Here is a 17,500-nt window from a genome sequence, read left to right on the forward strand (position 1 = left end):
CATAATGAATACTTAGAATTTGATGCTGGTGGTAAGTATTCATGAAAAAGGTAACATTAGTGAATGGGCAGCATGCATTCTGGAAATAAACAACTAAAAATCTCACACAGTGTCCCTTTAATTTCCATTTTATTAGGGTCATATAGCCTTTTTACCTTTCACCTTATGATGCCGTCTCCTCCCTCTCTTGCAGTCATCTACTCTTTCTTTTCTTTTCACCATGCGACCACCTCACCTCACCTCTCCTCTCCTCCTTCACAGTCCCTGAAGCGGATCAAGCGTTCGGACCGCAGGGGCGCCGAATCGGTGACGGAGGAGAAGTTCACCATCCTGTTTGAGTCGCAGTTCAGCGTGGGCGGCAACGAGCTGGTTTTCCAGGTCAAGGTGAGACCTATTTCCTTTAATAGATGTATCATGTTCATCACGTCTTCTTATTCATTCAATTCTATTGTTTTATTTATGTTTCAAACATGTCTTCTTCGCCAGAGGGTTAACCTTTAAGAGGGTGGGTTTTTGAACATTCTATAAAAAACAATGCGTTCTATAACAATGCAAGATTCTAAAATTCCAAATTGTATTGAATTACGCCCAGAATTCTATAGAACTTCCACTGCCCGAACATTCCGACGGTACACTCCGGATAAAACTTTGACATGACAAGACTTGTTGAGAGTTATTTCCGGTCCGTGGTGGTAGTGGTGGTGGTGGTGTGGGGGTTGGGGGCAGGGCTGAAGGTTAGGAGTTGATGGTGGAGATGGAGTTGTTGGTGGTGTAGAATTAGAGATACTTTGTTGGTCCTGAAGGAAATCAACAAGCATACACACATAACATCGCACATTGTCCATAATCCAACAAAAATGCTTGTTTTTGCTCATGGTGGTCGGTGATGGAGATTGTTGGGGGTGTGTTGGATGTAGTGGAGGTTGGAGTTTGAAGATTAGGTGACATTGCATTTAGCTGACTCCTTTCTCCTAGCAAGGCTAAGGGCTTCCGCACACCGGCTCCGACAAAGTGCTGAGCACTGCTCAGCTAAAATTCGATTCCATTGTTTTCAATAGAACCACGCACACTGGCGCCGATGTCCGCGGACATTCGCCGATGTCGGATAGCAATTAGAGACAAGTTCTATTTTGTCGGCGCCGCCCATTAACTATCAATGTAATGTTCGTGTGCAATTGGGTTTGGGGGTCCGAATTCTGTCGGAAGCAAAAGTGCGCCGCACTTTGTCGGAGCCGGTGTACGGAAGCCCTTACAGTTCTTCAGCTACAGGGTATTGGTTATACTCCCTGGTGCTTTACCCAATGGGGTTAGGGGATACTTCAGCTGTGGATGGAGGAGTTGTAAGGAGATAAGGATGGGATGCGAACCTGTAACCTTCTGGTCCAACCTCTATAACTAAGACCAACTCCCTTACTGTTAGGACATTGAGATGGATGGAGAAGGAGATTGAAATGGAACCTGGCGTTTGGAGCTGGGGATTGGGTTAGAAACGACGTTGTGGATGGATGATGGGTGGAGGTTTGGGGAGATAGAGACAGAGATGGGGTTTGGAGGAACAGGCTTAGAGTAGAGTAAAGTAGATTATAGAAGAGTGGAATAGAGTAGAAATGAGTAGAGTAGATATGAGTCTATATGAGATATGAGATATGAGACTAGAGAAGAGTAGAGTAGAATTTTTTTATTGATCACAAAGGGAAAGCAAGGTGCTTACACCGAATGAAACAGATGAGTGGCAGGTTTCAGGAGTGCTACTGTCTTCTGATTGCCTCAGTTGCACTTTCAATCATTATCTCCTGAGGAGAAAAAAATATGTTTGTGGGGATGCCACAGAGAGAGTTTTTTGCTTGTCGTTTTTCTTTCTCTCCATGTTCACTTTCCTTTTCTCTCTGTTTTGTACCGCATGAGTCAGTGTTTCAATCGTAAGCAATTTGTTGCCGCTCAGTGGGTTCTTTGTGATTCGTGGTTGACTACCCTTGACACTCTGACACTCTCACCTTGTCCAACAAAGCTCCTCCTGAATGGAGGAAATAAGTGCTGTGAAAGAAGCGGATCAAAATTAGCCAGCTGGGGAAAAAAAGCTATTGGCGAAATGACACATGTTGCTTTTTTTCTTTTGAAGACAGACAGGGTGCTTGATCCATGTTCACCTTAGCTCATCTTCTCTTCTTGGCTTCCATTTTCTTTTCTTCTCCAATCTACCTCTCCTTCAACTCCCTAACTTCCAACCCCATCCCTCCATCCATCCCTCTTCCAGACTCTGTCTCTACCTGTGGTGGTCATCGTGCACGGGAGCCAGGACAACAACGCCACGGCAACAGTGCTGTGGGACAACGCTTTTGCCGAGCCGGTGAGTTTGATGGTTTTGAATGTAATAGAATAATAGAATAGAAGAGAGGATATTTTTTTATAATATATAATATAAACAATATAAATACAATGTAAATATTTTTTAATATTTTACATATTTCTATATAAATATAACATAAGATCATATTTATCTTAAATGTTAATGAATTGCCTTCCATTTGGTGGACAATGAAGAGCTACATATTTTGTTTTATTCTAGCTTGCATTCCATTCTACCTTTTGGAGTGAGGCTGCGCAATGTAGCCTGGTTTTGACCTGCTCATAATACTTCTTTTCATTCAGGCTAGCACAATGTGTGACCTTTCCAATTCATTACATTTATCTACTGTACTGTTGTGAATATAAACCTCAGCAGGTCGGCTCATTAACCCTCTGAGGTCTAAGGCCTTTCAGAGGCTTTTAGGCTGCTTGCACCACCCTGACATTTTCAAGTATTTTCAACTAACAGTAAGCATCTATGCAAAAGTGAAATATATGGTTGCATTCTGAAAAGCCTGACAATAAATAATCTGAAAGAAAATTGGGTGTCATACAAACATGTTTTATTTAAATTGAGTATAAACACAACTGTACAAAAAAACAGGTTTCAGAGGTCTTCAAAAAGTGCAAGAAAACACACAATAAATATATCTAGCCAAGACTTTTGAAGTTTGAATCTTGTAAACAAATGTGTTGGCTGCATAAAAGTAAAAAGGGCATTTAGAAATGTTTGTTGTTTTCATACAAAATGCAAAAAAGAAACACTATGTCAGGTCACTGCCTGTCTCATTTGAATACTAATGAGATAGGTGTGAAAAACCTCTAATGGCCCACACCCCCCTGTCAATCTCCATGTGCTCTGATAACACACCCCCCTGTCACTCTCTTTGTCCTGTGGCCAAGTGAGGAGCATGGCTGTGTTTACCCTAGATGAAAGGGGCGTGTTGTCACCTCTGAATAGTCACTCAAGCACCGGTACTTTACATGTGAATAGCTATACGTGTGGCTGCTACAGGCAGAGAGTACAGAATATGCGAAGATTTCTTTTCACTTTCTTTAAATTGGGCCAGCTATATAATTTATTTAACATATATATATTTGAAATCTGGAAGGTCTGAGGTTTCTAATGGCGTAACTTATATGTATCAATGACAAAAACTCCCAGAGTTACAGATTTGTTTTTGGAGACATGTCAAATTGCCCTCTCAAGGGCAATTAGACCTCAGAGGGTTAACTTGCAGCATTTTTCAGAAAAGTATTAAATGGCGGCTTAATAAAGGTCAACAGAAAAACTGAGCTGAAGATGATTGGCAAATGAGTATGTATTTTTTTTAAAAATGCCACTATCTTAGACTTACAGTACACCTCCCTTTATTTTCACTCAACAGAACCTTTCGCCAGAGGTGCACACACTGAAGTGATAAAGTCGATGATTGGCACAAAGTACACAATAGTAGTCTATGTGACCATGTGGCATTCATATCATGCAAACTCATCTACACTCCACAGATGCTGAGCCTGTCGATGTAGCCCCTCTCATCATAATTTTGTTATTAAAGATTTCTCAATCACTTGAAATCACAGTTTAAAAATAATTTGAAAATGAGTCATGTAAGTGACTCATTTAAAAAAAGCACACATTTTAATATGAGCTATTCTGTGCCAGGCCACACAGACCTTAATGATTTTACACAGGGACCAAAACATGTTTACATTTGGTTTTGACTTGGCCTAATTATAATGTTCGCAAGAAGAATTTTGGTCACAACCTCAACGCAGACAAAATTCCTCGGACCCCCTGCTTACGGTTCTTAACATGAAGTACAAGGTTAAGAACCACTGTACTACCCTGTTGTTCACAAGCCCTTATAGTGATATTTGTAGGATAGAGCATCTTCTGAGAAATGAAGTTTTGCTCCCACTTGGATATTTCCGTTTTTTTCTTTCAGTTCTTCTTCTCCATTTTTCAATGTCTTCAATGGTGTCCAGAATGTAGTATTTCCCCCCTTTTGTCAGTTGGATGAGAGAAATGTGTAAGGCTTAAAGTGGTCATATTTTTTTACTCAACAAAATTCATTTTTTATTTTTTTATACTTTGTGAACACAAACAAACGGAATACAAATGACATAAATGGCTTCTCTGAATTGCCATAAGAGGAATTAAGCTAAGTTTACATCCTCTTTTGTTTTTGTGGCCAGATCACAGGTTTCGTAGCCGGATACCTGAGTTTGAATCTTGGTGTTGTTGAGGTTTTTATGTTGCCTCGTTCCTGTGCTACATGTATTTGGGGGGGGGGGGGGGGATTTCCCACAGGGCAATTCAAGGATAAGGAGGAGGGAATTATGGATGTATGAGGCTGCAAGAGTTACAGTACATGTGTTGTACTATTTTCATGGTCCCAGAATGAGGGTTGTACTCTTTGTCTTAGTTCTGAAGCTATTTTCAATAAAGATCTAACATCTTTAATCTACCATGTAGTGCTCTAGATACCAGTTCATTCTGTTTTCCTGTATGTTTAGAACAGGCATACACCTGTAGCCACAGTCAATTCCATTTCCATTTCTATTTCTATTTCTATTTCTATTTCTATTTCTATTTCTATTTCTATTTCTATTTCTATTTCTATTTCTATGTCTTTCTATCTATCTATCTATCTATCTATCTATCTATCTATCTATCTATCTATCTATCTATCTATCTATCTATCTATCTATCTATCTATCTATCTATCTATCTATCTATCTATCTATCTATCTATCTATCTATCTATCTATCTTTACTATGGTCTGCATGCAGTGCACAATGAAGGCGTCAATGCCCATTTCTTCTACAGCGGGAAAAGCCATTATTAAGAGTGCTTGACATACTAGACATGCAGTTCCTCAGACAGTACTCTGAAGCTATTACTGTAATGTGCTTAGTGGACGCTGTTATCTCAAGTGACCGAGAGTGAAGTAACCGCAGCTACCGTCCCTCAAGAATACAGTAGTGCAGATATGTGGTGCAAGCAGGGCCGCTGGCAACTTTAGCCCAGGCCCAGGCCCAGGACAAAGTCATCTGAAAGGGCCCCAAACCCCAATGCATAGTAGGCCTACAATGTAATGAGGACTCAACTTTGGGTCCCCCTCTTTCTGGGCCTGGGACAACTGACCTGTTTTTCACCCTCTGCCTGCTTTCCTCCTGGGTGGAAGTGCAGTGCCCTCTTCCACAGTCCTGTTTTGGAGAAACAGTGGTTCTTTTTGAGGAAAGCTAAAATATATTTATATAAAAATATAATTTGCCTTGAAGAAAAAGTACAAAAAATATTGCAACCGGAGTGCCAGTTTCCTCTTCTTTATGTTTTGTTGTCTACTACCCACTAACTGTTAGAGCAACCGTGTTGAAAAGTTTGGATCCTTGCAGCGCTTCGCACGCACGCACGCACACACACACGCACGCACGCACGCACACACACACGCACGCACACACGCACACACACACGCACGCACACACACACACACACACACACACACACCGACCACTTAAGTGAACCGACCACTTAACCTCTCTTCCCTATCATCATTGTTAATATTAGACTGAAGTCAGACTTCACTCTTTTCCTATGTATAATTGGCCGTGATGTACTGTATTGTCTGTGGGTGAAACTGAGTCTTTCTCCCGATATTGCTTGTCAGACAGTGTGTAGTCACCCGGCAGGAAGAGCAAAATATTCAACTTAAAGGGACACTGTGCAGGAAATGGTCAAAAAAGGTACTGCAACTATGCTGCTCATTGAAACTGGACCGCCTATTGCCAAATTCGATCTTTACATGAAAGTTTACTGAGTAATAAACAAATATTTGCTAGTATGGTCCAAGTAGAGTCATTTTTGCATCTAAAAATGACTATTTTTGGAAATTCAAAATGGCGGACCATGGAGAAGATCCCCCTTTTTATGTATGAAAAGTGCAATTTTTCCAGTCATAATGAATACTTAGAATTTGATGGTGGTGGTAAGTATTCATGAAAAAGGTAACATTAGTGAATGGGCAGCATGAATTCTGGAAATAAACAACTAAAAATCTCACACAGTGTCCCTTTAAAGTGTCTTCTCACATTATCTTTCTTGGCCTACACTTGTCCTTCAAGAAATTAGTTTTATTAGCAAATACAAGCCGTTAGAAATAAGTAAATCAGGCTTAACAAGCTCATTGCCATTGTGAGTGTCCATTAGCATTATTTATAGGTGTCAACTAAATGGAAATGTGTGACTGGAGGACATGGAAGCGACCAGAGGCGGACTTTCTATTAGGCAAACCTAGGCAATTGCCTGGAGCCCCAACCAAATCTGGGGCCCCAACTGTCACACCAGTCATGGTAAATGCACTAAAAAGGAGGCTTGATCTCAATTTGTCCCTTATGTAAAGCAATTGAAGATATAGGCCTATATGAGATAAATCACTAAAAAAGCACCGAAACGCAGAATGCTATGTCTGTATGATGACTTTTGAGGGGCCCATATTTGTATTTCGCCTAAGGCCCCAAAATAGCTAGATCCGCCCCTGGAAGCGACTCATTCAATGTCAGGCTCAGGTCAGGTGAATGCACCAGCCTTTTTCTTTGTAAACTTTCTTGTTATATGTAGCAAAAATGCTGGGCATGGTTTCAGAGGCGTCAGAGAATTGACAGCAAATGATTTTGGAAATATTATTCTAAAGAAAGAACAAAAGATTTTAGATGTATTTAATGAAAATCAATGGGAATAAAATACTCTTAGTATTGCTTGGAATTTGAAGTCAAGTTCAAGTCAAGTCAAGTTGGTTTTATTGTCAATTTCTTTACATGCACTGGTCATACAAAGAATTTGAAATTACATTTCTTGCTTTCCCATGCAGACATAGACTAATCTAGGTAAGGACATAGACAGTATAGACATAGACAGTACTCATACATGGACATAAGACAGTATGGACATAGACAGTGCTCATACAGACATTTAAAGTGCAAGACTGGACAACAGAAGACTTGTAGAGAACATACATTAAGAGGAGGTAATTGTTGTGCTTTTCCTAAAAGTCCTTTATAGCGTTCTGACATAGTAATAGTAGCATTTTGAAGAAAAATAAATATTAAAATAGGTCTATTAAGTACACCATCAGCAGTGTGTGTGTGTGTGTGTGTGTGTGTGTGTGTGTGTGTGTGTGTGTGTGTGTGTGTGTGTGTGTGTGTGTGTGTGTGTGTGTGTGTGTGTGTGTGTTTAGTGCAGGTAGAAGGTGCGGTGTGCGTCTGTGTGTGTGTGTGTGTGTGTGTGTGTGTGTGTGTGGTGTGTGTGTGTGTGTGTGTGTGTGTGTGTGTGTGTGTGTGTGTGTGTGTGTGTGTGTGTGGTGTGTGTGTGTGTGTGTGTGTGTGTGTGTGTGTGTGTGTGTGTGTGTGTGTGTGTGTGTGTGTGTGTGTGTGTGTGTGTGTGTGTGTGTGTGTGTGCATGTTTTGAGTTAGTGCAGGTTGAAAGTTCAGTCATAAATATACAGTTGAGGACGATATTATTAGCCTCCCTCCTGAAATTAGACATTTTCTCTTGATTTCTCAGTGAGAATGACCATTATGAACCGTTCTGTTATTCTGGAAACACATGCACTGATGGAGATAATGTCCAATGAGTTGAATTTGCATTTTTCTATCATTACAATGAGTTTAAACAAAAAAGGGCAAAAATGGCAAGGACAAAATTATTAGCCCCCTGATCATTAATAGTCAATATGACGCCATTTATGAACTAAAACTTACAACAGGCACTTTGATCAGTTGTTACCTAGGTTGGCACATGCCCCACTAGGGATTTTGGTTCAATTCTTCACTGCAAGGTGTTCTAGCCGGTCCAAATTGCATGGATGCTGAGCATAGACATTTGCCACAGACTCCCAGTGGGATTGAGGACTGGACTATGAGCGGGTCATTCCAGTTTCATGGTTTTAGTGTCCTTGAAGAACCTCTGAACTAATTTAAATGTTTACTTTGGGTTACAATGTTGTTGGAGGACCCAGCAATCCAGATCCAGACCCAGACTCCCTGTGTCTGAGGCTGAATAACAGTCTAAAATCTTGATGCCCCCACCACTATGTGTAACTGTGGAAACTGCTTAGTGTCATTAGACCAAAGAAGCATTGGACACCTGCCTATGATTGTTATTGACCTGGCCTCACCTGGAGTTTTTATTTCAAGAAAGACAGCTGTTAGGGCTTGTCATCATATTGGGCTTTGGGGCCATCATCGCAGAAGAACCCTTTTACTAAAGGCGGTGCATATCTGAGTGTTATTGAGCTTTGCCTATGAACATTTGAAAGTCAAAAAAGAGTTTTGAAAGTCTCTGCTTTCATATGATGAGATTCAATTGCACCTGCTTTGATGCATGAATTCTGCTTCTGTCAGGTGAAGAAAGGGATAGTCCTTAAAACTTTATAAAATGGTTTCCACAATTAAACATGGTGGTGGAAGCATCATTCTGTGGCAGCCTCAGCCATAGGAAACCTTGTTTGGGTGTACAGCACCATACAAACAGGAAATTATGATAGAATGTGGAAGGTGACCATGCACAAATATGCTCATAGAGGAAGCTAAGATCTTCACTGGATCTTTCAATAAGATAATAACCCAACACTTTCATCCAAAATTGTTCAAATGTTCTTCAAGGACACTAAAACCATGGTCATGGTGTGATTCAGATCTAAATCCTTTAGATAGTCTTTGAGGAGTGCTGAAAATTAATGTCCATCCTCAACATCCATGCAATTTGGACCAGCTTAACTATTTGCAATGAAAAAATGGACCAAAATCCCTAGGGCATGTGCCAAAATGGTTAACAACTAATCAAAGTGCATGATGTCAGTTTTGGTTTATAAATGGCACTCTATTGACTATTACATTACATTATTACATTACATTGCATTTGGCAGACGCTTTATAACCAAAGCGACTTTCAAAAGAGGACATAATCAAGCCAACATCACAAGCAAATACAAAGTGCACAGGAGATATACAGAACAACAAGTGCAGTTGCAAAGAGGGGTTAGTTGTTTTTTTGCAAGAGATGTGCTCAGTCTTGCTGCTTCTGGGAGACTGTTCCACCACTTGGGTACCACAACGGAGAACAATCTTGACTGGGAGTACCTAGAGCGACTGGATGGCAGAGCCAGACGGCTTGTGCTGGATGAGCGCAGTTCTCTTCCAGTAACATAAGGCGTTAGTAGGTCCTTCAGATAAGCTGGGGCCGTTCCTGTGATGGTTTTGTAGGCAAGGGTCAATGCCTTGTGCTTGATCCGGGCGGCGATCGGTAACCAGTGATGATAAGGGGGCTAATAATTTTGTCCTTGCCGTTTTTACCCTTTTTTTGTTTAAACTCATTGTGAAAATGGAAAAATCCAAACTCAACTCATTGGATATTATCTCCATCAGTGTATTTGTTTCCAGAATAACAGAAACGGTTCATAATGGTCATTCTCACTGAGAAATCAAGAGAGATGTCTAATTTCAGGAGGGGGGCTAATAATATTGTCCTCAACTGTAGTAGTGCAGGTGGAATGTTCAGTCGCAGATATGGTGGTGGGGATGAGGGGGGGGGGGTTGTCAGTGGCCTTGCTGGCTAGAGGCTGACAGTGGAGGGAGAGTGGGTTGAGTGTTCAGTATCTTGATTGCTTGGTGCATTGAGCTGCTTGCAAGCCTGGTGGTCCGGGAACGGAGGCACCTGTACCTCTTTCCAGAGGGCAGGAGGCTGAACAGTTTGTGTGCAGGGTGGCTTGTGTCTTTGATGATCATCAGTGCTTTCCGGGTGAGGCGTGTGGTGTAAATGTCCTGCAGGGAGGGGAGTGGTACTCCAATGATCTTCTTCGCTGTGTTCACAACACACAAGTCGCATTTAGCCATGGTTGATATGAGAATGATGTGATATTAAAGACCCCAAAAGCCGCTCTCAGATGCTTGGCAGCATGGAAACCCAACAAAAACACAGATGGCACAAGAAAGCAAAAGTCTAACTAAAGACAACACATAAGATGCAACACAGCATTGCCCAGCTAGCACCCAGTCAAAAGGACAAGGGGGGCCTACCTCCCTTAGTCCCTTAGTACCATCCATAGCTGTTCTTTTTTCATTTTTTATTTTTATTTACACTTTTACACATATCACACAAACATCACACAAAGTGGACAGCGCTTGTCCACTAGACAAAGGAAGAACAGACAACAACAAAAACAAACAAACATAACAAAACAAACAAAAAACCCACATAATTATTTCCTACCCACTTCACATAGAGGTCTACCCGATATGCTTAACTTAGGTTTGTAAGTTTTACTGTGTCTATGTATTTATATACTAAGGACCATGTGGACCTGACATCCAACTGCTTCAGGTGCTGTGTGTTTATACTTTCTTCCATCGTTAAAAAGTGTATTATCTGATCTAACCATTGTGAAAGAGTCGGTCCTGGCTGCGATATCCAATTCATGATTATGCATTTTCTACCAAAGTGACATAATATAACAAAAACACATTTCTTTGCCTAAGGTAACACATTCCTCAACCCATAATTCAACAAATACAACCTAGGACAGAGATCAAAAGTACACTCACACATATCTTGGATTGCTTCATGAATCTTCTCCCAGAAAGAATAAACAGCTTTGCAGTCCCAAAATAAATGCATAAATGTCCCCAGTTCAGTTCCACATTTCTTACACAAAGAAGAATTTACTTCATCAAATGTATTAAGCTTAACTGGGGTTATATAATATTTGTAAAGAAATGTATAATTACTTTCCTTAATTTTGATATTTGTAGCCACGGGAGAGGTGAAATCTGTACACATCCTTAACCACTCTTTCTCACTGAAATTCTTTTTTAGATCAAGTTCCCAAATGGATTTCAAGGGCACAAAAGAGTTCATCCATAGCTGTTCTGAACACACTGGTTTATTCTGCTTCTATTACAACATTAAATCACTAATAAAACATGTAATAATAATTATTTATAAACCCTTACTTAATCATTTGTAAACCAATATATGTACAATACATGTGCTACTTACACAATATAGATCACAATATAAATCCTACTTATAAATCATTATTTGATCATTTGTAGGTAACCGTTCCCCTCCTCCTTCTCCTCCCTCCACCTCTCCTCTCCTACAGGGAAGGGTGCCCTTTATCGTGCCTGACAAGGTGCTGTGGTCGCAGCTGTGTGAGGCCCTGAACATGAAGTACAAGGCGGAGGTGCAGAGTACCAGGGGACTGTCGGAGGAGAACCTGGTCTTCCTGGCCCAGAAGGCCTTCAGCAGCTCCAGCATCAACCCAGAGGACTACCGCAACATCGCCATGACATGGAGCCAGTTTAACAGGGTAGGTGTAGTACCACAACATGAACATGACATAGAGCCAGTTTACAACCGTAACTCGGGCCATTCGTGAAGTCTTTACGAGAAAAACAGAAAAAATCACCTTTAAACCTTGTGGTGTCTTTACGAATAGCCTCGTTTCTCGTGGTTGGGTGACGAAAGGGGGAACTGACAATTGGGGTAGTTTGGTTCTGGGGGGAAGAATAATGCAGACGACTGAAGGCTAACTGGAAACAACGGTAATCGAAGATTTCAAACAAGTGATTTACGGTTAAGTTTAGGGTTAAGTTTAGGGTTAAGGTTAGGCTGAAGGTTAGGGTTAGGGTTAGGGTTAGGTGTAGGGTTAGGGTTAGGGATAATGTTGGAGGAAGGGAGACATGGCATGAAGTTGACACAACGACAGTGCTCCCCTCCCGGAATGCACGCTGCTCAGGTGGTCTCTCTCTCTCTAACTCGCTCTCTCTCACCCACTTTCGACGACAGCGCACGTTGCCCAACTACGAAAAATGAGGCTATATCATAGCGGCACCACGAAGCATACAGTTGATTTTTCCCGAGACTGGGGTCCAGTTTAGCAGGGTAGATGCCATAATTACTGTAGGCCTACTGTAGTACCCCAACATCACCATGACATGGGTCCATTTTAAGGTATAGTATAGTATAAGGTATAGTATTGCTTAGGTATAGAATAGTATAGGTAGGTATAGTACCGCAACATCACCACTGATTGGAGCAATCTACGTTGTCTCCGATACTTGTTCTGGTTGCAGGAGAGAGATGAAAGTGAGCTCAGGCACGTCAGTAGGCTGCTAACAATCTGGCTACAGTAGGATTAAGTTTTCCATAGCCAAAACGGGCATACCACTCAGCAGAGACGTCACTGTCTGCATTTGCAATGTTGCGACAATCAAAACTTTGACGGTGATTAGGAGAAAGGTTATGGTAAGGGGATTACCATAGGTTAGCTGGAGACCTCTGAGGAATGTACCGGCACACACGCCTTCTTGAGAGGAAGCAGTATACAGACACACGTACACAGCCTTCTCAAGAACACAAATAGTCCCAAAGGCCCAGGACAGAACGTCCTTTTTGAGAAGGCAACAATGCAGACATTGATAAATAAATCGATTTTGATTTTCTGCTTTTGGCGAGATTTTATGCATTTATCTTGATGTGTGACAGTTCAACACATTTTATCGTAAATGCAGTCACAGTTGTGATTTTCCAAAGGACACCACGACCTAGATGAAAAGACAACCTGCAGAGAAATGCATTGAAGAAAATAAAATACTGAGTGTTAGACGGGAGGAGGAAGGGAAATAGAAGGGGGTATGTAGAAAAGAAAAAGCAAGCACAGTAGTGTACAGTACATTATGAGACAAGGAAGAACAAGTGACAGGGGGTAAAAAAAATCAGCCAGAAAAGACGAGAGCGAGAAGAAAGAGAGAGAGAGAGTGGAAGAGAGAGAGTGTTCGTGAGAGACAGAGAGAGAGAGAGCGAGAGATAGAGAGAGAGATTATAGACAGATCTCTCCAACTGGCCGCTTTGGCTAATGTATTTAGTCCCCGGCACCGTGATTCCAGTTAAAGTGGGCCTATTAAATCAGAGGCAGCCGTGTGTGTGTGTGTGTGTGTGTGTGTGTGTGTGTGTGTGTGTGTGTGTGTGTGTGTGTGTGTGTGTGTGTGTGTGTGTGTGTGTGTGTGTGTGTGTGTATCTCTCTCTCTCTGTGCATGTGTGTGTGTGCACACGTGTGTATGTCTTTGTGTGTGTGTGTGTATGCATGTGCGCGCGCGTGTGTGCGTGTGTGTGTGTGTGTGCGTGTGTGTGTGTGTGTGTGTGTGTGTGTGTGTGTGTGTGTGTGTGTGTGTGCATGTGTGTGTGTTTGTGCATGTGTGTGTGTGTTTGTGTGTGTATATGTGTGTGTGTGTGTGTGTGTGTGTGTGTGTGTGTGTGTGTGTGTGTGTGTGTGTGTGTGCATGTGTGCGTGTGTGTGTGTGTGTGTGTGTGTGTGTGTGTGTGTGTGTGTGTGCGTGTGTGTGTGTGTGTGCGTGTGTGTGTGTGTGTATGTGCGCGTGCGTGGTGTGTACGCGCGCATGTGTGTGTGCCCTTTGATTAACTGGCCTGACTGCAGCCTATCAGCGGGAAGGCGATCAGTTCATTTGCACATTAAACTGTCATGGCCGAGATTCAAAAGCAGGAATAAAGGTCTTCATCAAGCTGGTTTGGCCCGCTCCCTGCCTGTTATTTTTATATTTCCAGCGCCTCCAGGGGGGTGATTGGTTGCGCGGGTCATTGGACACATTTAATATACAGGACTTATTAGAGATGTACTCTTCTGGGGTGTTTATCTTCAGCAGTGCTCAGGCTCACTGTTTTAGTCGGTGTTTACAATGTCACAGTGTGTTGAAGTGAAAGGAGCATTGAGTTAAGTTAAGGGTGTTTTTTTTGTGTGACCAGCTAATAATGTCTTCATCAGGTACATGATTTTTAAATGTATTTTTTATCTATTTATTTATTTATTTGTTCATTTCGATGGGTTAAAGTCCTTGTTTTGCTGGCATGACAATTTGGAAAGCTGCCAAACATCTTACCAATCAGTCCACAGTACTTGTACCCAAGAATTTAACTTGAGTATTATAACACAAGAAGGTGTGTTGTCAACGGCAGGCTTATTAGTAGAAGTGCTTAAGATATATCCTCAGAAACACCTTCTTAAGCATTGGAAATGAGGTCAGTTTGCTCACAGGCCTTTATATTTGGCAGCATTTTTGTATTGCATGAATTAGGCCCACAAAACCACAACAAGTTATGTCAGGCTATATTGCTACTCAAAAACATAGGCATACCAAAGCTACATTATACACTGTAAGATCAAGACACAGCACCGGTGAGTTGTGCTGTACTATTTTGTATTGTACGGTATTGTTGTACATTACTAACAATGCGTTGTACTGTTACGTCACAGTACAGTACAATACAGTCCAGTATACTATACTACTATATTGGTACAGCACAGCATAATATTACTATATTAAACTAGACTAGTCTACTAGATTAGAGCAGGCGTCATTATTCTGTGCCATTGCCAACACAGAATTATCTCTCAGTAATTATTAGAGATGCACCGGATCCAAGATCCGGTTCCGGATCCGGCAGGATAATAGGGTTTTTCACAGGATCCGGATCCGGTTCCAGGATCCAGGATCCGGTAGCCGAGGCTTTTCAGTCAAAATAGTTTGGGCCAACGTGATAAAAATGACCCATGTGTGCGAGTAGGCTATGTGTTTCAACCCTTTCGTAGGATCCGGTATCCGGTTCCGGATCCGGCAGGATCTTAAGCAGTGGATCCGGTATCCGGCAGGATCCTAAAAATCAGGATCCGTTGCATCTCTAGTAATTATAGAACATTGTCTCTCTCAAGTCCAATGGCATTCAGAATTGGAGTCAGGCAAGAATGCTCCGGAACTGTCCATGCTGTCTAATTTACCACACCATCCTCAGTATATATCTCTCTCCTCAGTTACCACCTGACACACACAGGGACACACACACACACACACACACACGCCAGTGTACCACCACACATCCCCACTTGAACACTCGAATGACCTGTCACCGTCCCTATATTACCTGCACAGGTCATAATTCTCCACATACAGCCAGACATCAGCCTTATATTACCTCTACAGCCCGTCACTGTCCTTATTGCACCGTGTTAAGTAATGGATGGCAGTGAGAAGATCCCATCCCCACCTACACAGTCTGTCACCACCATGCCTTGGCTATATTACCCCCACAGCCAGCCACATGTGTCCTCACATTACCTGAGAAGCTTGTCACCATCCTTATAAACACAGCTCTTCATCATCCCCATACTTGCACATGTAGGACAGGTTTATAATAGGGGTGGTAACCGGTAACCGTTTAACCGACAGTCGACCGGATCAACTTTAACCGGTTAAAATGATCTGCCACCGGTTAACCGGTTGTAATAATAATAATAATTATAATAAAAATTTCCTCCCAAAAACTGATAATTTTGAGGTTTTAGTACAATAATTCAGCATTTTCCATCTGGCAACAGTGTGCTGTCTGCGCAGCAAAAAAAAAAGGCTTATGTGAAAAATCAGTGCTGTGCATATCAGGCACGCAAACCTTGTATAATTTAAGATTACCGGTTAAACGGTTAACCACCAGTTAATGAGTCTCAGTAGCCGGTTAAGAGTTTTTTCAATTTTCGCCATCCCTAGTTCATAAATGGACTCTTTTGAATTATTATATGGCCTGGATGACTGACAATCTTCAGAGAATGCAGCTTATATCTCAGCTGTTAGCATGTCTGTCTCGCGTTCTTGGAGGGGTTGTGAGGTGAGGAGTTCAAGACTGGAGGTCCTTCTCATTATCTAACTTTGCATCCTTGCCTTGTGCTTGAGGCCTCGTGAGTCACTTACACCCCCACGTTTCCCTGCTGTCAGCTCCCTAGGCACAACAACTTTTTGGGGGCTTTTCCCCATTTAACATCTCGATATACGAATGAGAAAATGATGCTTGAATTGTGCTTTTGTAAGAAAGATACTAAATAAAAGTTAAATTGTCAATGACATCTTTCCTGGCATTGTGAGGCCTCAAGCACAAGAAGAGGCCGGAAGGTTAGATATTGAAATGGACACGTGATCTCAGCTATACAGGACCACCTTGGTGTGCTTTGCATGAAATCAATCATTTTATTACTCGATTTTTACTTTTTATTTAACATTTTTGTTCAGAACATTGAATTGTCCTTGTGGTTGTGAAATGGTCTTAAGAAATGTACATACGTACGGTACGTATCCTGACCTTCATAATGATGATACTTTATTATGTGTTTGCCTTCAAGGAAAGTCTACAGATGAGGAACTTCACGTTCTGGCAGTGGTTCGATGGAGTCATGGAGCTCACAAAGAAACACCTGAAGCCACATTGGAATGATGGGTAAGGAACTGCACTGCTGCTGCGTCAACAATTCACGCAAACTGTTTGCGTGGGTTTGGTCATGAACCAGTTTTGCCATCTTTGTTCTGTGCCGTGCCGCGAGCCATACATGTAATAGCACGAGTGTCCATCAATAAACTGCAAGCACTACTGTCATTATTAAGAAATGTGGCTTTTTAGCTCAGTTAAAGTTGTAGCTTACTATTTTTATACAAACTGCAAAGGCAAGGCACCAGTATCATGGTTTGAAATACCAAGTCTGTTTTTGCTTGCAGAATATACAAGCGTGCAGAAATTAGAGTCTGCTGATGTTTACATTCGGCGGAGAAGCTAGGCTACAATACAGTATAGTCAGATTGCAAGCATTGTGCCACGAATGTATAACTGATGCTTTATTTGTTTGTCAATTACTAATTCAGTCATTGTAGCTTTATTTATTTTCACACACTAAAAAGAAAGCATTGGTATTTGTATTGGGTTGGTGTGCGTTTGTCGCATAGTCAGGCTTTTTTGAGGTGCGTGACAACTCACGCCGAGCCTCTGTGTGGGGTGTGTGGTCGTACACAGAGTCAGATTTGCAGTTTGCTGAGGCAATGCGTCGGGAGCATAAATTAGCCTTCACTCACATTTGCCTGCATCCACCACTGTATCTCTTTTATGTAATGGCCATAATTTGTAGATATGTGCGTACGTGCGTGCGTGCGTGCGTGCCTGCGTGCCTGCGTGCCTGCGTGCCTTTATTGCTTGACAGGCCACTCCAGGCAGCACCCATTTTATTTGAACAAAAAGAAACATATACCCTATAAATGGCATGT

The 17,500-nt window shown here is 41.8% G+C and overlaps 1 protein-coding gene across 2 annotated transcripts in view; it reads left to right on the top strand.

The window, feature by feature from the left end:
• Positions 1–17,500, top strand: part of LOC134436140 (signal transducer and activator of transcription 5B-like) — a 139,019-nt gene that overhangs the window by 113,575 nt on the left and 7,944 nt on the right. For both annotated transcript variants that reach the window (XM_063185196.1, XM_063185203.1), the window contains 4 exons: positions 262–384; positions 2,255–2,347; positions 11,512–11,718; positions 16,591–16,685. In XM_063185196.1, coding sequence (XP_063041266.1) covers positions 262–384; positions 2,255–2,347; positions 11,512–11,718; positions 16,591–16,685 — 518 coding nt within the window. The remainder of the gene's footprint in view (positions 1–261; positions 385–2,254; positions 2,348–11,511; positions 11,719–16,590; positions 16,686–17,500) is intronic.

Source organism: Engraulis encrasicolus, chromosome 2, assembly GCF_034702125.1.
Source record: "Engraulis encrasicolus isolate BLACKSEA-1 chromosome 2, IST_EnEncr_1.0, whole genome shotgun sequence".
NCBI classification, from domain to species: Eukaryota; Metazoa; Chordata; class Actinopteri; order Clupeiformes; family Engraulidae; genus Engraulis; species Engraulis encrasicolus.